The sequence below is a fragment of the Xiphophorus couchianus genome, chromosome 21, assembly GCF_001444195.1.
Source record: "Xiphophorus couchianus chromosome 21, X_couchianus-1.0, whole genome shotgun sequence".
Classification (NCBI taxonomy): Eukaryota; Metazoa; Chordata; class Actinopteri; order Cyprinodontiformes; family Poeciliidae; genus Xiphophorus; species Xiphophorus couchianus.
The window spans coordinates 12300933-12321599 of NC_040248.1; the positions used below are offsets into that span (position 1 = coordinate 12300933).

The 20667-nt window shown below is 39.8% G+C and overlaps 2 protein-coding genes across 6 annotated transcripts in view; one reads left to right on the forward strand and one right to left on the reverse strand.

Moving 5' to 3' along the window:
* The window catches only part of sulf1 (sulfatase 1), an 83990-nt gene extending 78878 nt beyond the window's left edge, over window positions 1-5112 (forward strand). For 3 of the 5 annotated variants that reach the window (XM_028004786.1, XM_028004787.1, XM_028004785.1), the window contains one exon: window positions 2290-5112. In XM_028004786.1, the coding sequence (XP_027860587.1) occupies window positions 2290-3194 (905 nt within the window). In that variant the 3' untranslated portion in view covers window positions 3195-5112. Of the gene's footprint in view, window positions 1-1099; window positions 1151-2289 lie in introns of all 5 variants that reach the window. The other 2 variants (XM_028004788.1, XM_028004789.1) reach the window with 2 other exon arrangements.
* Window positions 5113-5670: 558 nt separating this feature from the next.
* slco5a1 (solute carrier organic anion transporter family member 5A1) overlaps window positions 5671-20667 on the reverse strand; it is a 36856-nt gene continuing 21859 nt past the window's right edge. The window contains exons 3-10 of the mRNA XM_028004791.1: window positions 20323-20455; window positions 19994-20211; window positions 16367-16531; window positions 13512-13710; window positions 10384-10543; window positions 9988-10229; window positions 9849-9913; window positions 5671-8184 (exon numbers count right to left, since the gene is read on the reverse strand). Of these exons, the coding sequence (XP_027860592.1) occupies window positions 7727-8184; window positions 9849-9913; window positions 9988-10229; window positions 10384-10543; window positions 13512-13710; window positions 16367-16531; window positions 19994-20211; window positions 20323-20455 (1640 nt within the window). The 3' untranslated portion in view covers window positions 5671-7726. The remainder of the gene's footprint in view (window positions 8185-9848; window positions 9914-9987; window positions 10230-10383; window positions 10544-13511; window positions 13711-16366; window positions 16532-19993; window positions 20212-20322; window positions 20456-20667) is intronic.

Below are 20667 nucleotides of genomic sequence, written 5' to 3' on the forward strand. Positions count from 1 at the left end.
CTGTAAACTTCAGACAAACTAGATTAGAGCAGTTCATAGAGATCTTCTTAGAAACAAAGGTCTCTTAATGCCTTAACATATGAAGACATTTTGTTCTGGGACCAGTGTGGAAACGGTACTTTCCATGTTTCAACTTGATGTCACAACAAGGTACATAAGGACATGGACGAGACTGGAATAGCTGGACAGAGTCCTGAACTCAAACCAATAGTACAACTTTGGGATGAATTGGAGCAGAGAATAGGATGCAGGTCTTATTGTCAAACATCAGTGTCTGATCTCACAAAGGCACTTCTAGAAGGATGCTCAAACATTCTCATACACAATCCTGCACTTCATAGAAAGCCTTCTCAGAAGAGTGAAATTCAATATATGACGCAGTTATTACAGCTTTATGTGTTAAGGCAAACGAGACAATACTTTTTTCAATGTAAGGTGTACAATCAACTTACTAATCAATAATATTGAAAGATTTTGGTTCTAATTAAATAATATTCATAATTTTGTCAAATCTGGTTTGTAATGCTACAAGTCACCTTTCAAATTAATGGAAATTTTTGACATGTTGACAGCCATCTGGAAATCTTAGTTTATGTCAGAATCTCCTTTCTATAGAAAATACTGACACAGACTGCAGTTTCTGCAAGGATGACTATGCTAATTATGCATATTCCTAAAAGAAAATGCTAAATCCAGTGTAAAATATAAAGTTTGTAATCCTATTTCATATGTTTAGAAATGACAGGGTTAGGGTGTTGGGGTTAGAGAGTTTGGTTAGGGTTAAGCCTAATGCCCTGTTTTGTAGCAACCTCTGTCATCCCTGATCCTAATACAAATTGTGATCTCTCATATACATTTTTGAATGTTGCTCTTATTTCAAACTTTAAGAGAAATCCGATTTGGCAAGAAAATCATGACCAACAGCATGGTGAAAGCTTTATAAAACAGGAGCCGGGAAATCGGACATACAATTCTGCTCAGTGCATCTCCAGGAACATCACAACCAAACCAGCAGTAATTCATGTTCACTCATAGCCATATGCCAGATGTAGAATTGAAACTTTCTTGCATTGTGACCCCTCTGACACCTGCTTACCAGGCGACAGCAGCATCGAAAGTGGTCAAAGAGGAGGCCGAGCCTTTCCTTTCCGTGAGTCCCTCAGTTTATGTCCAACCATCTCATCCTGCACTATACGGGAAAGCCACTTAAACAGAGATGCCAATCCTAAGGGGCACTGATACTGATTTTCCTTTTTCACATATCTATTTGCAGCTATTGTGTGCTTTTGCAGCAAATTTCTTTTGTCTTTTTTTCCATTTCCTGGCTTTATATTTTTACTTTGTCTCTTTTTTTTTCGGAACATGCCATTCAGCAGCTTATTTTCCTGTTTTCAATTTCACGGGTTATTTTATTCCAGGTATCTTTGCTTTGTGTCTCACTTTAATGCAGGCCTGTCTTTAATATGCCATAATATTCATTGCCCTGCATTTGCAAAAGGTATTCATGCCTCTTGGACTTTGTCACTTTCTCTCATTTTACAACCTCAAACTTCAATGTGTTTTATTGGGATTTTATGTGGCAGACTTGAACAAAGATGCATATACAGGAGAAGTAAGTAGATAAAATGTTTTTTTTTTGTTGTTTTTTTTTGCCATTTTCTCAAATAAAAATAAACAAACATGATGTGTATTTGAGTAAGTATTTACTCTGATGGGGCCATTTTAACTCATGATTATGTTTTGATCCAAAACCTCCACTGTATCTCTGATTTGTTCTGTGTGTTTAGGGTTTTTCTTACACAGGGACTCTAAAGGTTTTTATTTGTAATAACTATTGAAAACCATTTAACATTTTCCTTGCATGCCACAAATGTGGTGCTTTGTGTGATCTGCCACATCAAATCCCCAAAAAAGCCTTTTTTTTTTTGGTTGTAGCATGAAAAACTGAATGAGTTGGAGTTGTGCATTTTTCATGAAGCACTCTATTTACTGCGGGGCTTTAGAGTCTTAGTCTGTGATGAATTATTAAATGTCTCTTTGGATTCCTTAAAAGAGCAGAATGCTTTCCTTGTTTGTGGCTTGAGCTCAGTGTGTGTGTGGCATCTTGATCCTGTGCTGCTTTGAAGTGAGCTTGTTGCTTGGTGCCACAAACCCTCTGCCTCTGCTGCTGTAGTCAGAACCAGAAGCCGGGCATGACTGCATGCTGTCTGAATGAACTCGAAGCATCGCGACTCCTCATTTCTACTCCGAACCCCTAAAAATCTTCCTTTTTCTTTTCTGTTTCGGCAGCACACAGCCAGTATGGGAAGGACGACAGGGTTAAGCTGCCCAACCTGACAGATGAGGAGGTGAACTGGCAGGAATTGGAGGATTTGTATAGCATAAACGAAAGCCTGTATGAATGTAGGCCTGACTACAGACCCAGCCCAGACAACTGGGCCAATTTCCAGAAGGATGTTGATAAAATGTTTGCACTGCGACGTGTTTTAAACCCATTCAACCGAACTCAAAAGCTCGACGACTCCACCCTGCCAGAGCTGGGCTCTGGGGCCGGGGGTGGAAGCCTCGAGGAGGCCAGCGGAGACGAGCCGGCCTCCGCCAGTGACGTCTGGCCGGTCTTGGCTTCAGAGACTCGACTCGCCACCCCCGATCCCAGCAGAAAGCCACCAGCACCTTCAAAGCCAGAACAGAAACTGGGATCTGTTGTAAACGACCTTCCTGATAGCCTTGAGAACGGACTCAAGGAGTCCGTTTTGTCACAGTCAAGTCCGCACAGACCCAAGGTCATCCCTAGCGACGTGTGGGCGCGGCAGCTGGAGGAGCTGGAGGACGAAATATTTAGCGGGAACGGGCCGACTGAGATGGAGGCTCGACACGATGGCCTCATGCGCACGCACAACAGCCTGCGTGCCCAGTTAGACCCCAACCAGCAGGTCCCGGGCTCCAGCCTGGACCCTGAAGACGAGGAGGACATTTTCCAGGCTCAAGGCTATCTCCCTCTTTCCCCGCAGACTCTGAGGCCAAAAGTGCAGAGCATCACCACAAAAAGCCCAGCCATCACCTCCCCCACACAGACTAGCAGCACTCAGACTGTCGGGGTGGTCCTAAAAGCCCCACCCCAGGCCCCACTGCCCCTGAGCTTGGACTACGGGGGAAGCGGCTCGGTGACTGAGCCCTCCATGAAGACCCTCTGAGGCAGATGGGTGGCCCAGTAAACCTGCCGGAGATCCGCTACAGACACTAGTTAGAAGATGATCTGTGCAGGACGAACAGTCAAGTCAGATTTATATGACAAGTCATAAAGTTATTTTTTTTTACTGGTGCCAACATTTATTAGGTAACACTGTTACTAATAAATGCGTGTATAAAAAAAAAAGTATATATATAAATATATAAAAGCCTTAATGCAGCCAAACTGCAGTTGCTATTAAAGATGATCATTTCCATAAAGAGGCTGAATATTGTTTATGAATATTTAATGTTCTATAGAAACAGTGGGTGGTGAAATCATCTCAGCAGCTGAATAGGTGATTACACAGGCACTCTGTGGTCTTCTGCCCAATCACAGGACCCTCGGAGAACTTCACCGCATCAACACACAAATGTGTTTCCATTACAACCTCAGAGCTCATAAATTACAACGAAATTGGACAACAGAAACAAAAGGCGGAGTGTGGATTTGTTAGCATTTTCCTTCAATGTATCAGTAATTTAGATCGGACAATCATGAAAGCATTTATTTTAGACTGTTATGTAGCGCCAGTTAATCAGTCACAGTCAAATGTACAGACAAAAACAGCAAAACGCTGCCGTTTCTGATGTCACTAAATAATTACTACTGTGGAGGATGACCAAGGTCTCTGATCATCCAGAGTTATAGCACTCCCCACATTTACAGGCACCCCGGTGTGAACGGTTTTAAAAAAACTAAGCAAACTTTAAAATATATTATTCAATTGCAGTAGCATAATCAAACATTAGAAAAATCTAACATTTAACTATCTGGGTATTATCTATTAATTTAACACCCCTTGATGATCCTCTTTTTGTCAGAAGCCCATAAATTTATATTTAAAATGCCACAGATTTCCCCACAATGCTGTGCCCTCTAATTAGGTTACCAGGACCTTTTAGGAAAAACAAACACAGTATAGGATCTGTGATGCTGCAGGTTTAACAGTGGTCGTGCTCTTCCACATATTTATCCTCCATGTGCAAACGATGACAAACCTCAACAAACCTTGTTGAAAAAATCGGTCATAGTCTCGTCACACACAAATCACACAGTGCCAGTTGTTGAAATCATAGTTACATTTGGGAAAATATGTGTCTGTTTGTAATGATTATTCAGAAAATGTTTCTTCCTGGTACGCTTCTTAAAAAAGGGATCTAAAAGATGCCTCTCATGGTTGTTATGAAGGAATCTAAGAGATCAAGTTTGTTATGGTTTTCATCCTGAGCTTTGGATTTTTTTACCTTTATTATTAGACCATCTTGTCTCAGCAAGCCTTCATTGTCACGTTTCTATTATTTTTCCATATTTCTAAATTGTAGCTCTTAGTATGACAAAGACCGAGAAGTTCTTTTTTTTCGAGCAATTGCCTGACTTACAATTCTTTATTTGGAATATTTTCTTAATTTGTGGCTTAGTGAAACGGTTGTTATGCCATATCTTTAAGAAAAGTTTAAAAATTCGTATCTGTAAATTTAAAAAATCACTTTGTAGAATTTCATTACTTTTAATTTTTTCACATTGGATAGATGGACTCAAATTAAAGGTTAGGTTTTTCAACTTTTTTTTTTCTATGTAAAATTATGCAACTGCAATAATAAAAAAAAACAAATTCTTTTTACGCATCTTCACCAGGGATGATGCATGTTGAGGTGGTGTGCAAATGGGAACATTTAAACTGTGCTATTTTTTTTTAAACTGAGCTCTTTTTATATGACAGTATATTTTGATCTAAAGCAATGGTCAACCAGTTGAATAATGTCAGAGATGTATTTAGCTTTAATCTTATTCCACAAAAAGTCTCATTCTGCCTTCTTGACGACCAACTGTGGTTTCAGGAAAGCCATGATGCTGTTGCTGAAATAAACTGTTAACTTGAAGCTCTGCCTCATTTTCCTATCAACTGCATGTTGCAATAACTCCACACAAACTGATGTTTTTGTTTTCAGGTTTAATGACTATAATCAAGTATTGAAGGTATTTGTAAACCAAGCGTTCACAAACATCAATTATATTTCTGCTGCTGAGGAGCCAAGAGCAACTTTCAGAATACAGCTTCAGGTTTTTGTCCAGAAAAAAAACAAAATAAAAATCAACCTGCGGTCCAAACGCTGAAGAGGGAGACGATGCATTAAAGCCAAACTCCAGGGTCGGCATGAAGCCCTGTTGTGCAGGTAGTCCAGAAGTTTGTACAGAGAGCAGCACACTGAAGTTCAAGGTGGTATGTGGATGTCAGACATCAGTGCAAACGTGTTGCCATCACTGCAGGATGTTCTGCTCTTCTTCGTTGCTGAAATCTGGTGAACTCTGTTTCTACTGCACAATCAGATCTTACTTTACTCTGGGAGAAAAATAAATTAAATGAGGTCAAATTTGGATGAGGACAGAAGAGTGGAAAATCTCTCCTGACAGAGGTGGGACAGAGATGGGACAGTCTTTTCTGATCACTGATGGCTATAAAACTGAGCTAATAGTTGTGGGTTTTTTTTGTTGTTTTTTGATTACAGTTTAGTTTTTTTGGCTTTGTCTAACTTTGAAGTACAGTCATGGATCAGTCCATTGATACATTTCTAGCTATAAATGAGCTCTATAATAGATATTGTTTGCTTCCATTATTTACACAATGACCATGTATGGATACCTTCAAAAATTGAGCCACAATAATACAAACATAAGCCTTCAACCAGGTAATTTGCTCCAGACAAATACTCAATTTGTTTCAGAGAACAAAACATATTTAGAAAAATTATGTAAAAAAAATTTTTAAAGCAAAATTAAGTCTGACTTTCCAAGTAATATTAACTTTTTGGATTGACTGGATAGACCCAAAATAGAATCGCTGCTGCCTCTTTGCTTTTTTTCTAGTTTTAAGGACAAATAAACTAGATAGTTAAATGGATCATGAACTGAGTTTTAAAGTTATTCCTTTTCAGACCCGTGTGGGGTTAATGTATTTTATTTGAATTTTATGTAACAAACCAACACAAAGGAACAAATTGTTGCAAAACATAAGGAAAATAATATATGCATTTCAGGAAAAAAAAACAAAGGTAAAAATTATCGCCCGTTCTTATTCTACTGTTTAGGATGATCCATCAAATAACAGTTCACTAATGTTTCCGAACAAATCTCTTCACAGATGAGCTTGCTTTTCACTGTTATGTAGACGATTTACTTTTATGGTTTTTGGAGGCAATGGATTGAGCTCTTTTTATTTTGGGTTATCTGAGTAAAGAGGTCTGAAAATATATGTAGAAGAAACAAAAAGAAAACCTATTTTTCTTTCACTTCACAATTATGTATTCCTTTGTGTTGCTTGATTAAATAAAGCACAACAACAAAGTTTATATTTATAACCCTATAATGTTCGGTAGCTAGAAGTAAACTAGCAGAATCAGATAAACATAAAAAAAATACTTTTCCTGCAAATAAAACAACTGATCACCTAGTGGTCTTCAAATAAAAGTTTAGCAAAACTGGACAGTTCACTTTAGAGAAATGTTTAATTTAACAACTCTTTGGAACCATGATTTCTCAAACACAAAAGATCTGAAACCGTCGACATTCACAGGCTCCTCACAAGAAATGGTTTTGTCCACTAGATGGCACCAAACAACAGAAGATTGACTCCCTCTCCGGATGGTTTGAGTCATGCTCTGCTGCAATAAATCTTTAAAAGTCTAGACAGCTAAATAACAACTATGTACATCTGATGGCCGCTGGAATGGAGGAGCTTTTATAAATACAAGGCCAAATATGACACTTTTTCCAAACCTGCATTCACATATTTAGGATTTACAGTAGCTTCAGCACATTGTGAGAAATCTATTGAGTAGTTTAGTTATTTTTGCTTGGATAGTATAATTTAGTGATGTTCTATTGGTGCTTTTCTGCTTTAAGCTACATGGTTAAGTTGGTGAAGGCGATCTTGGATTCTTCTGAGGCTAACATTAACCCTGACAGCCAGACCTGCTTACTGGACTGGCCGTGACGGCCTGAGAGGCACTGTTAAGAGAAAACGAAACTGAAATAATCTGAGAAACTTGTGAACAAAAATACAAAATCTAATTCTGTCATATCTGAAGATGTGTGAGCCACCATGACAAGACAGAGGCTCAAATCTCGAAGAAACTGGAAAAAAAAACAAAAACCACATGGTGTGTGTGGTGAAGGATTGAGAGGAAAGGAGCAGTATGTCGATTTTTGCATAGTACAGTGTCTGTTGTGCTTTAGACGCAGTGTTGATGACTCTTCTGCCGTACAGAGGTTATAATGCCCTGTCTGTTAACAGTAGCACCAGTTTAATGTTCTTACATTGTCTATCCAGTGTGGCTGCAGCTGATGATATGCTCAGTTTCTCTCATGAATTGATGACCAGCCCTTTAGGTACGGTGGGCGCACTTGTCGGTCCTGTGTAAAGCAGACGCCGTGTTGTGCAGAAACAACAAAACAGGAAGGCACATGTCACGACGAACAAGCCCCTCGCCCCCTCAATCAGACGTGGGCGGAGCCTCTGTGGTGGTGCGGCAGCGAGACGGGAGGAGGTATTGCTTTGAGGCCGTTGCCAGGGCAGCTCAGGCTGCTATGGCCGCGGTCGAGCAGCATCGCCACCGGCACGTCGGGCCGGGGCGGGATGAACACGGGGCAGGAGCGCGTGCGGGCGTGGCTCTTCCGGCCGCCGGCGTGGCACACGAGCTCACTGACCGTGCCCAGAGGAGGCAGGTGTTGGCGCCAGCGCTCGGCCTGCGCCTCCTTGTGCTTGATCGAGTACCAGGTGAGGAAGATGAAGACGAAGCCGACAAACTTGAGGCTGGCAGCCAGGCCGAAGTACACAAAGCGGAATGAGGTAACGTCGTACTCCCAGCAGGAGCCGTGTACGCCGCAGTCCTGCTGCCACAGCATGCAGGTGGTGTCGATAACGGCGCCAAAGTAGATGGGCGTGGGGATATAGGCTGAGGAAGGAGAGAGACTTGAGTTGTTGAAAGTTTCATACCACAAATTAATTAAAATTTAACTTTAGTCTGAAACATTTTTTGGTATCCCTTTCTTTTACAGTCCCAAATTTAAAATGTAATTATCAAGTAAGTACCTAGTAAGTTACAGTGTTTTACTATGTAATTAAAACCAATTTTAGAGCGCAATTACCAACAAATTATTGCTAAACAGTATAAACTACCCAATATGTACCAAAGGCTTATGCAATTAATTACCAAGTAAGTTAGCACCCACTAGTAGTACAGTGTACTACTGCATAATTATGTCTACATTTAGAGCGTAATTATAATCAAATTACTGTTTAACAGTGCCTAAGTTACAAAATATTTACCAGCGGCTTATGCAGTATTAAGTAAGATGAACATTGAGCTTTTTGGCAGCAAACACTCCAGGTGGGTTTGTTTTGAGGCAAAGGACAAATATTTGGAAAAGTTCCTCTTTAAAATACCAGGTGATTTTAAAGAAAATCTGGTGGATTTTGCCAATAGAATGGGTCTTACAGTTGGGAAATGATTTACTACATATGGCCAAATCAACACAGATGTGGTTCATCAAATGAAATTAAGCTTTTCTGGTGGCAATCTCAGACCTAAATCCTGCAGAAAAGCTGTGTGGTGAGCTGAAGCAGAAAAAAAAGAATGATCCGGATTTTGCAAAGCTGAATAATTGCAGATCCCTCTCTGTACGCTTCAACCTCAAAAACTGATTTTGTTCAACATTTTTTATACTCAAAGGTTGTATTTATCTAAAGGTTTTTGTGAATTGATGTTGTTGTAATTTGTCACATCACTTTAATATTTAGGTAAATAACTGACTGGCACAGGTCGATGAAAAAATAAAGTAATCTTCTAAGGATTTCGTGCCAGAATACATTACTGTTAACTACATTAATAAGTTAATTATTATTATTAATAAAATGTATGAAAGGCATAGAAAAAAAAAACCTTCACAGCCATAGATTATGACTTTTAAAAGCTCAGTTTCCAAAATTATATTCTGTTCCTGCAGCAATGCAGCGTATGATCACATAAATCAAAATCCTTTGATTTAATTAAATAGTTAAATCAAACCATAACTGGTAACAATAGCACAACCAAACGTTTCTCCCTTTTCACCTGTCGATCCACTTTAAATGAAACGAGGCCAGGGAAACCACAAGGTGGCAGCTGAGCGGGAATGTAGTTGTGACGTGTGCGCACAGGTATGATCACAGAAATCAAAATCCCCCTCCGGTCACCAGTGTTCATATTGTGCAGAAGTTTATGAGACATGATGTGGCAGCTTTATGTTCACATGGCGATACAAAGCTGATCAGAGACATGCTGCAGCAGAACTCCCTCGCCCTGAGGGCTTGTCTACATCTAACAGCGCAAAGGGTCACAGAGGTTTGGTACGGAGCTGCATTCCTGCTCTCCAACACTGCAGGCTGTCAAACCGACTATAGAATAAAATTATGCTGCATAATGATTTTTACTACCTCCTGTACAGAAGCTCAGTGGGTTGTTTTCAGCCTAATTATTTTAATCGATTTCCCTAAAAGACACATTGGGAGTGTACTATTGCAAAGCACTTTTAATTTTTCCTTAAAGTTAATGTATAACAGGAAGCATTGTGTACATACCGAGAGTCCGGAGCAAAACAAACTGCATCCCGAGAGCAAAAGGCCTTTCCTGTTCATCAACAGACCTGCAGGAAATACAGGAGGCAGACGTGAAGACAGGAAGACAGCAAAACGACTGTCGCCAGAGACGGCATCGCACCTGAGGGTTACAATGATGGCTGAGGGCTGGGCGCACGCCGTGATGAGCGTGACAATGAAGAGGAAGATGAGGAACGGGATGAGTGTGTTGCAGGTCCGGTCGCACTTCCCCGACACGGCGTAACCGTTCTCGTTCAGGTACGTCTTGACGATGACCAGCTGGAGCTGGTTGACCTGGCCGCCGGAGGACGGAGTGATGACCTGGCGGCTCTGAACGCAGCCGCAGTCCGTGTAGTTCCTGATCTGTGGTCACAAAATGGGATCCAGACTTTTATAATGAGGACTAAAATATTAAGGGTTACAATACAGAATGGTGCAGAATAAACATCACTTTTTATTAGACATTATGTAAAGTCACAAGAGTTCAAAAAGGAATGTAAAGATAGGAAGGTCTCACCCCAGTGCTGTCATTGCCCACGGTGCTGCATCCAGCCAGGCAGGGGTTGAAGTAGGTGATGCCGTCAGAGCCGCAGACCGGAGCGTACTCATGGATCCTGCAGCCGCAGTTAACATTGCAGCTGCCTGTCAGGTTCCTGTGGGTCATGGTCAGGGTTGGACTGAAATGAGACAAACAAAAACAAGGACAAATCAAGACTGATCATTAGAAAACATTAATGGTATTCCTCCTCCGCAAAACATGGCTGGCACATGCTTAGATACAGGTTCATACTTGTATTTTAGCACACAGGACATTTTACTGTCCCATTTTCTGGTTGGTCAGTTCACTGAGAACCAAAACCCTGAAGATAATTGGGCGACTATTTCTTTAACCTAAACTAAGCTCCAAAAGGAGAGGCTGACAACAACACTCTTCAGCGTGGATGATGAAGAGAGTGAGAGAGAATAAGATTTTCAACAGAGAACAGGAAGGCTGGACGTATTTTAGCTAAGTCGCTGTGTCAAACCCTTTTGAGTATGTCATTGAGCATGCAGGATTAGCAAATAATCCAAATCCCCCCTTTCCAAGCTTGTTACATGGTTGAAGAGCAGAGGGGAGGGGTGGAGGATGCGACATGTATTGTCCAGCTCGCTGGACAGTGTGGGAACAGTGTCTCTAAAGCAGGACGTTGGTTTAGTCTAAACCAGACGCAGTGAAGCGAGGATTGGGTTTTCTCTGGTAAGCTTCCTACTGAGCAATGCGGAACAGGCCAGGACAGATCCTACAAACACAACCGCTGACGGAAAAAATGAATCAAAAAACTGAAATCACAAACATTTCTAAACTCATTACATAAAATGTCAATACTTCTGGCCTTTTATATTATGCTAACATAAAGACATTCACAATATTAGAATCATTGACAGCATTTCAGAGAAAGGTGCTTTGCTACAAAAACAATTGCACAATCTTTTGTCAATTCTCAAAGGAGCAGAGAAACATGCACGTATCTAATAATTCATTTAAGTATATAAATAGTTTTAAAAAATCTAATTATGTAGAATCAGCCTAAATATTAACTAATAAAGCATCTTAAAATGAGACACCGTGATAAGTATTTAACAAAAGTAATAAAAAAAGGTTACAAATTAATTATGTGACTACAATAAAATGTAACTAACCAAAAAAAACAACACTTAAAATCTCGAAAAGAAAATAAAAATGTCTTAATTAACTGTAACACATTTCTTGAATCAACTAAACAAATTAGCAAAAATGTAAAAGTATATATATATAAAATATCACCTAAGCAAAAGAAAACGTAAACATTTCATAGCCGGAAAACATAAAAGCAATAAAGTGAAAAAGTAACAAAAAAGTAATTATATTACTGTAATAATTTACAAATGTACATTTAGAGATGAGAAGCCAGTTCCTTGGATTAACACAATAGACAGTATTGTGAAGAGCATCTTGCAAAAAAAGAAAGAAAATAATTTTAAAAAAATATCACACATGTAACAACTTACTATGTAGTTGAGCAAAAGTAATTATCTACAAACTGCTTAAACTAATCAAGTAAAAAAGTACTATGGTTAACCAAAACTGATCCAGATAATATGTAAGAAAATTAAAAACACTTGTTAGAAAGTTTTTATACACACAACAGGAAACCACGAGAGCGGCCGTCTTTATCAGTGAAGAGAGAAAAGACTTCATCGAGCAGGAACGGGTCTACCTGCACCAAATGTCTCATAAACAGAGATTTAGTCTGCTGCAGTTTTTAATAAAGTGTAATTCAAATACATAATCATGTCCCACCACGGTGAACACTATACAGCTCAGTGAAAACAACTGCTTAAGAACATTATGTAGCCTTACATGCCTGCTGGCCCTGTCATTTTTCATCAGCCTGTTGGTGAAGCAGAGTCATGTCTGGACTAGGAAGTTTGCTGAAATATTCCTCCCATCTGTGCTGCTCACGACTACTGACCAGCGCTGTGAATAATGAGGCACTCTGACAGCTCTGTGGGCCCTCTGTAAACACGAGCTCACACAAGAAACAGCAACCTTATTAACTTATCAGTTATGGGATTTGAACAGACACAAAGGTTATTAAAGTCTCTTTGAATAACTTACTTTTAATAAAGGGGAGAATTTCACAGAGGCTTGGCTGACTTAGCCATGCTTCTGTAACAAACTGCTTCTCGTGCAGACTGGAGCTTTCTTTCTCGAAAATATTGGTATCAGCACCTTTTGAAAGCTTCAGAATCTCCTTTAAATATTTCAGAAATCAAATGTTTAGAAACTATAAGAACGTAAATTATTCACTCAAACATGCAAAGATAATGCAAGATCTCTGCATGTTTTATCTCACCACAAGCTCCATATGTCTCTCTTAACTTGCCCCTTGCTTAGTATGATTAGATTAGTATGGGAAGCGACTGATAAAGGTCCAGAAAATGAATTTTAATATGGTTAAAATCAGATGAGAGTACATCTGTATTTACAGTAAAAATTTAATATTATTTCAAGGTCAGCAGGTGAAAGGTGGCCCCATGTTTCCGTCGGCTACGGGGTCTGGCACGTCGCAAGGCTGCCCATAAGCTCCGCCGCCGACAGCGCTTTCAGAAATAGAGGTGGCAAAGTGATTCATCAGGTCACGAGAGCAGATGCAAGTGTTGCTAATTATTCCATCACACTGCAACACAATGCCATAACGCATGAGGATGATGGAATGGTGGCAGCATCACAAGCCCACACCGGCTTCTGATTCATCACTCTGATAACATGATTCACACTGTTTATTTCACACAGAATCTGAAGCTATGAACCCTGATTGTGCTGCAGCAAGTGCACCTTTACTGCGTGTTTAGGTGTGAACATACAGCATACTGCTAAAGCGTTGATACCCCATCAAACTTTTCCCAAGGTGTCTGCCTATTTTTCAGGCAGAAATATCAGACTTCAAAAATTCTTTGTTCTTCAACTTCATTATTAAATACAAAATACAAAACTTCATGGCAGATATTTCTTTGAACAAGGAGGTACACAAAATATAAAAAAACTGAAAGGGCTATGAAGGCTTTTTTCTGCAAGGCAATGCAGATGGCCACTAGTTTTAGGAATCATGAATGTTTTCTCACCCAGTTGTGTAGGGGATGTTGATGCCTCCTAGATTGATGCTCTCACAGCCGACGATGAAAAGCGTCGAAAAGCAGAGCAGGGACACTCCGCTACAGATCATGGCCAGCTTTGCCGACTCCCTCGCGCCGAGCTTCAGCTTCTTGATGATGTAGCCCCCGAGGACGATGCCCACACCGGCGCTGGGCACGATGATCAAACCTGCCAGACGACAGAGAGCGGACATAACCCGTGAGATGGTAGGAAGGGTTAGCACCGGATGTGTTAGCACCGGAATAATTACTGTGAAGCACAGCCACATAAGTGCTTGTTATTAACAACGCTTTAATTAGGATGCACTCCTAGGAATACAATGTGAGCTTTTCAAGTCTATAAAAAAAAACAAAAAAACAGTGGTGTTTTGTTGCTGAATGTGTGCTGGATTCAGAAATGTCAGCCTCTATTAAGCTATGAATGACCAGAAGCAGCATTACTGGAACACTGCAGGCCGTCAGCGAGTCATTTCAGGACGTGACACGTGCGTCAAATCCGTTAGAGCCAGGCACACTGACAGCATGAGAAAACAAAATACTACTAGGGAGATGTAGGGAGCAATAAGTGTCATCATACAGAATTTCCAGGCATGGCAGCATCCCTGATTTGAGGCCGAAAGGCTTTCACAGCGGGGAGACAAAGACTGGGTCAGTAAGAAGAGGAGGAAGAGAGCGGCTCTCAGAGAGAATATCAAAATAGTCATTATAAAAGTACAAAGAAATGTCATCTGCTTCCTCCTTGTATCAGTGTGTGCTAGGACAAGAGACAAAGACAGAGCACGCTCAGTGACAGTCAGCCAACAGATTGCAGTGGCTTATCATCATTTAAGTGCATGTTTCTGTGCTAAAACCATCTGTTTTCTGCAAGATTATACATTTCACACTGCAAAGACTACACACACGCGCACACAAGCTGTGCAATGTGGTATTACATACTGCATGTGCAACTTAACCATCGTATCTGGATTAAAAGATTGGCTGACATTAAAGGGACAGAACCTTTTTTTGTGTGCAAATGTGTGCAAGAGATTGCATTACAGATATACAGCAGCTGAGGTGAAAATGTTATGCAGGCTACAGATCTACTTACTGTAGCTACAGTCCCGTGAAAAATACTTTCCATGATTTAACATTAGAAGCAAATAGTGTTTTCCATAAGGCCAGGTTGGTTGAATGAAAACAGCATTTGAAAACTCATTTTTGTGTCCCCTCAGCTTGTCTTTGTCTGTTATCAAAATTTGTTTGATGTTCTGAAACAAATCTGCGTGACAAGAAGTGCTGAAAGAAAATATATCCATAAGGGGGAAATGTGGCCACACTGCAACGACGCTCGTCAAACGGGAACGACAGACTCAGCAAGGAGGTAATTTAGTGAACTCAATAGTATTCAGTTTTGATGGATTTGGTGTTGGATTGTATTTTTCAATTTTGCTTGATGTCCCATTTTTCAGATTTATGAGACCCCGTTTCTATAACTTCTAAGTCAGAGCACAGATCCCTTCTTTTTACGGCAAAAAGCAGGGCTGAGGGACGACGATAAGAAAATATTTGTTTTCCGACCTCATCTTTGAATTCCGCATCACCCAACAAAATATAACTGATGACCAAAAGCTTATAGAGAAATCTCATCCAGCTTTCATGCTAGAGGCTGATATAACATCTGTTTGGTTAAACTTTTTAATGCAATATATTTTTAAAAAATGTAAAGGTAACTGCTTACACTGCTTATTTGTTCTGTCCTTACAGAGTCTTATATTGGAATGCAATTTTTGGTTGGTTGATTTAATTAATTAAATCTGGACTCCTATAACCATAACAATCTGGAGGCTGATTTGTGACAAAATGGCACCAACATAACATCAGATCAAACATCATAACAAGACAACATTTTTGTTTTTCAGTTCATAAACAATGAAACATATTAAGCCCTGATGATATTTGACTTTCAACTCTCAAAATGTCAAACTTAAATTTGGATAATACACTACAGTAACACTGATTCAGATTTGACAAAATGACATCAAACCCAAACCTTGCTAACGATATGAGAAATCATCTTGTGAAACATGCTCTTGTTTTTAGCTCATATTTTATTAGCTAATTTAATTGAGTCAAAATTCTTAATTATTAGTATTGTTGCTGTGTTTGTAATATTTTTGGTTTGTTTTATCACAACAGGTCTCTCTTGTAAATGAGATCTTGAATCTCTATGAGGCAACCAGTATAAATAAAGGTCAAATAAAAATTTGTTTAAAAGCATTAAAAACCAATTTCCATCATCAGAGAGTTTTTACACCTGGGACACAACGGAAGCACAGGACACCCATCAGCAGAAGTGCCCTCTTCTGTCTCCTCATCTCCAACCATCATCACATTCAAGCAGCTTGGCAGCATTTGGGTAGCCATGGCAACTGCACCACCCAATTGCCCTTACCCTGCGTATCCTGGCAACAGTCAGATGGAATGAGGTATTGTGTGTATTTCTCTTATGTTTGTTAAAGAAGCCATATGTCAACCACCATACACTGTGTGACTGGATACACACAAACACAGCAACTAACTGTTTCTGCTTTTAAGCTATAATTATGTTTCCAATCGTTGCCTACTGTAATAATCCTGCTAGATAAGTTGCATGTTAGCAATGCCAGCTCGGCTGGGGGATTACACCAGTTTCTGTTCTTCTCCACACCACATAACGGATGGTGTACAAAACTGAAAGCAGAGCAAAACATGGAGTGTGGTCTTAACTTTTTGATATATTCTAATAAGATCTCACAGTAAAAAACACAAAAACAAAAAACAACTGGAATGGCAAGCTAGCATACCTGTGTAGATACTGGCTTTGGAGGCAGGAATGCCAAACTGTGACTCGATAAATTTGGGAATGAAGGTGATGAAGGCCGTGACGATGGCACACTCAGCGGTGTAGGACAGGCTGACGAACAGAAACGTCATGTTGCTGAGGATCCTCAGAGCGGCTCTGGGAAGGTCTGGAGGTGATATGCAAGAAAGACTGCATTGTTAGTGTCAGACTGCAATTAAGCCCATTCAGCAAGTTTTCCCCAAAACCATTAAAAATAACTTGATAAGCAAAATGCTGGAAAGGTTACAAATATGGGGGGGAAAAACACTAAGTTTACTACTTAAACAACACTTGTACAATCAAAACTTACTGAAATAACAGAGAAGTATTAACACATAAAAGTTTTTGAAACAACTTGTGCTTTTTCTCTCATTCAAAAGACGTATTCAGCCATGTCTCATTAAATTAAATAAGCACCTTCTTTCATGGATGACTACAGAAGGATAAACAGGACTTGAACTCATAAATTCCCAATGATTTCTGTGTAGAAAAAACAACTTGAAGATTAAGTCATGAATCGGTCACATTAAAAGCAACAAAGCCAGCTAGGGGAAAAAAAGTCACAAAATGAGAGGCGGATTAAATGTCTTTCATTAAAGGTTGTTAGGAAAGCTGACCAGTTGAACAGCATGACATGATGCCTTGATTTGGGATTTAACCAGCCCAGCTCTAATTCAGCAGGACTCATGGTGGGCGGGGAGAATATTAGAACCATGCGTCCGTGATCCCAGATCAAAGGTAAGAATAAAATAGTGATGCTAATTATGTCATTCCTGTGAGCCAGGACGTAATCCTGTCTGGAGTTGGGGACAGATGGCCTCGTCCTGCTGGGGTCCACAGCAGCTGTTCCTCAATCAGACAGATCACTTGCTTGCATTAGATGGCAAATCGTTTTTTTGTTGACTTTTGTTTGATTGCTCACTCTGTGAGATTTTCTATCTGAATCGGTGGTTTCTAATGCAACTTTAAGCAGCCATTATTGCATATTATTACTATAACAAACAGTCAACCTTTCTTGTGAATGCTCTTTTTACCCTGCTGTTAAACACCACATTGTGATACTTATTACAAACAGCCTCCTGCTGTCTTTCAATCACGCCTTGAGTAATAAAAACAGCTTTAAGCTCTCACTGGCTTTTAATTTCAATATTTTCACTAATCTTCCTACTGTTTTTTTATGCCTTTGTGTTTTCCATTAACATTTTGAGAAGTTTATGATACAATGCTTAAATAATAATTTTACAGAATAAGACTCAGTCACAGCATAGTTGCAAAACTCATTTAGAAATTTAGATAAAAAATTGCAATTATCAGCATCACCAAAGTGCTGACTTAAATTTGCTTTATGGTAGAGGAGGTGGAGGATAAAATCCAATTTTGATGCATGGAGACTAGGTCATGGATGAAGCTGACTAAATTAAAAGATGGCAATCTTAATTTTAATTTATGACCTTGCTCAAAACAATTTATTCTGAACACATGGGGTCACATGGGACACACACAGCCCTGTTGGCACCAAACAGAAATTATATCCAGGTTATGCAAAACTAAAAGTAGTATATTCAAACAGGAGAAACATTGGGAGCCATATTGCATGGTTCCACTAAGAGGCGGAAATAAAACAGGTGATCTTCATAGCAACTGTAAAAAGAAAGACCATTAAGATAAATTCTCCCAAACGAAGAAAAGCTAATTACAACGTTCATAACAATTTTTGTCATTAAAAATTAAAAGCCATTAATAGATTGTTGAGTTGCCGAGGGTTAGGGTTAGACTCTGCAACAACACAAACAGAGGGTGACAGGAACCCAGAGATTCCTGCTATTTTTATGAAGACAAGTCATCCTTATCATTAATGATTTATTTTTCTGTCTCTTAACTGACTTATTGTAGGCATTTGTGTCTTATTGGCTACGTTTTATTTTATAACCTTGTGCAACACTTTGGTCCCTTTGGGTGTGTAAAGTGCTCTGTGAATAAACATTGATTGATTGATTTATTGAAGCCCAACAACTTTGCTTATTAGGCCGTAAATATGCGACAGTTCGTTTAGCTTCAAGATGAACTCTTATTCCTTTGAAACATTCAGCAGCAAATATCAATTTGATCTTGAATATGAGTTTTCGTACTGAAGCAAGTCACACAACAAATAGTGGAGTGGGCCAAGATACCAGCTGAAATCTGTGTATGTGCATTCCTGAACAAATCTGTGACATAGCTAATCACTTAGTGAAACGTAAATATGATACACTGTGTCAGTAGCCATTTTTGCAATGCCTCCCAATCTTTCAGGGGAAAATTGCTTTCTCATAGCAATGGATCAAGGTCTGGAACATTCCACGATCCAAATTTTGTCCCTCCGATGTGCATTATGGGAAAACATTGAGCGTTAGCATTTTTTTCAGTGTTTGCTTGTGATGTGAAGGGCAAAGAAAAAAAGGGGGTGCAGCATACCTTTCATATAAAACGCTGAATTTGTGCAACAGACAAACAAGCACACCTCGACAGAAGGACACGTACTGTACTAAAATACATTCGGGATCTACGCAGCGAAGCTCCTGAGTCTGCGAAACTGGCCCCAGTTTGCACAGCAGTCCCAAACATCCTGCTGAGACAAATAAAACCGCAGCTGAGGGAGCAGCGATCCGGCAGAACTGCAGCTCATTCCTGGCCTGCGCTGGATGCATCACCAAGACAAAGCCCTGTTTTGACTGCCCCAGCTGTGCACATAGGCATTAATTTGAGAGTGAGCAACCATGCTAAGTACATGTTTGAGTTTGCACAGAATTGGAGTGAGTGATGGCAAACACCAGCGGTGTATTTCAGCTGAGCTACACCAAAGCCTATGCAGTGCAGAGTGTGATGTCCCCTGGGAGCTCATTTAAAAGCAAAACAGAACAAGAGCAAAAAAAAAAAGAGACAGGAGGGAATCTGGGAAACACTACAGCAGGACGAAGTTCATCCGGGGAAAACCGGGTGTTTCCTGGCTCAGCGAGGACATTAAAAAGTTCTACGTTTCCAACAAAATCCAATGTTTACCACCGCTGCACATCCATCAATATGATATTTACAGGAGATCTCAATAAAGCTTCCATTATTGGAGAAGATGTCTAAGCCTCAACATTGATTGGATTAAAGCCTGTTCGCATATCAACATCTCACAGTTCATTTTACGGCACTTAGATGTCAAAACTATTACATACTTCAATGTATTTCATTGGGATTTTATGTGATGGAATAGTGTAATGTACAATTGGGAGGTGGAAGGAAAATGATGAATGGTTTTCTTGTTATAAAAAAATCTGAAAGATACAGCATGCATCTCTATTCCTCCCCTGTGGATAATTAAATTTTTTTTTAGAATCACCTTCAACTACAATTTCAGTCTTGAGTTCTCTCTCTACCAACTATTGAGACCGATAACGTCATTAATTGTCCTCTGAAAAAAAAATGAAGCCTAGTTAGACTGGACATTTGTAGCAGAGCTCTGATAGGAGCTCTGCTACAAATGAGTTATTGTTTTTTAGCTAAACTCTGCAAGATTCTTCCAGCACTCAAAAACCTCAAGGTAAAATCATCCCTCCCTCACCTTTGATGTCTTTTCCAAATCCCATAGAGGAGGACACATTTTGGTCTTTGCTACTAGACTTTTCCTTCTTCACATCATCATCACTGGACACATCACCCAACGAACTCATCTTTTTCTTCTTCTTTCTCTTGTGGCGTGGAGGCAGCTTTTTGGGGAAGGCAAACATGGGGAAAATGACAAGAAGCATGGCAATGGAACACAGGAGGAAGCCACTCCACCTTTAAAAAAAATAAAGACAAGATGGATTCAAAAGGGTGAAATATTTTGCATTATAGTATGTGTGTCAATATTGAGATGGAGATAGCATAGAGGTGCAAGTGCATGTTTACCAGTTGCCAACGAAGCGAGGGTCATTCTGGTCAATGTTCACCACAGTTTTGGGGTCGACGTAGAAGCCGATTAGGACCCCTCCCAGCAGGTAGCCGGCAGCAGGTCCCAGGGCTCCCATAACATACATGATAGCTAAAAGAGACATATATGAAACCAGTTAGAAACAACCATAAAACCAGGACACATCAGTAAACTAGACATAACAATTTCCTGGTTGTGCTAACACTGTGATCTGAGGTAAGGAAGTTATAACAGGTTTATAAAGTTTAAATGTTACTCAATTTCATTACAAGTGGGATAAACAGCTGCTTTGAATGAAAGCAAAAGAAAAAAAAAACAGTAAC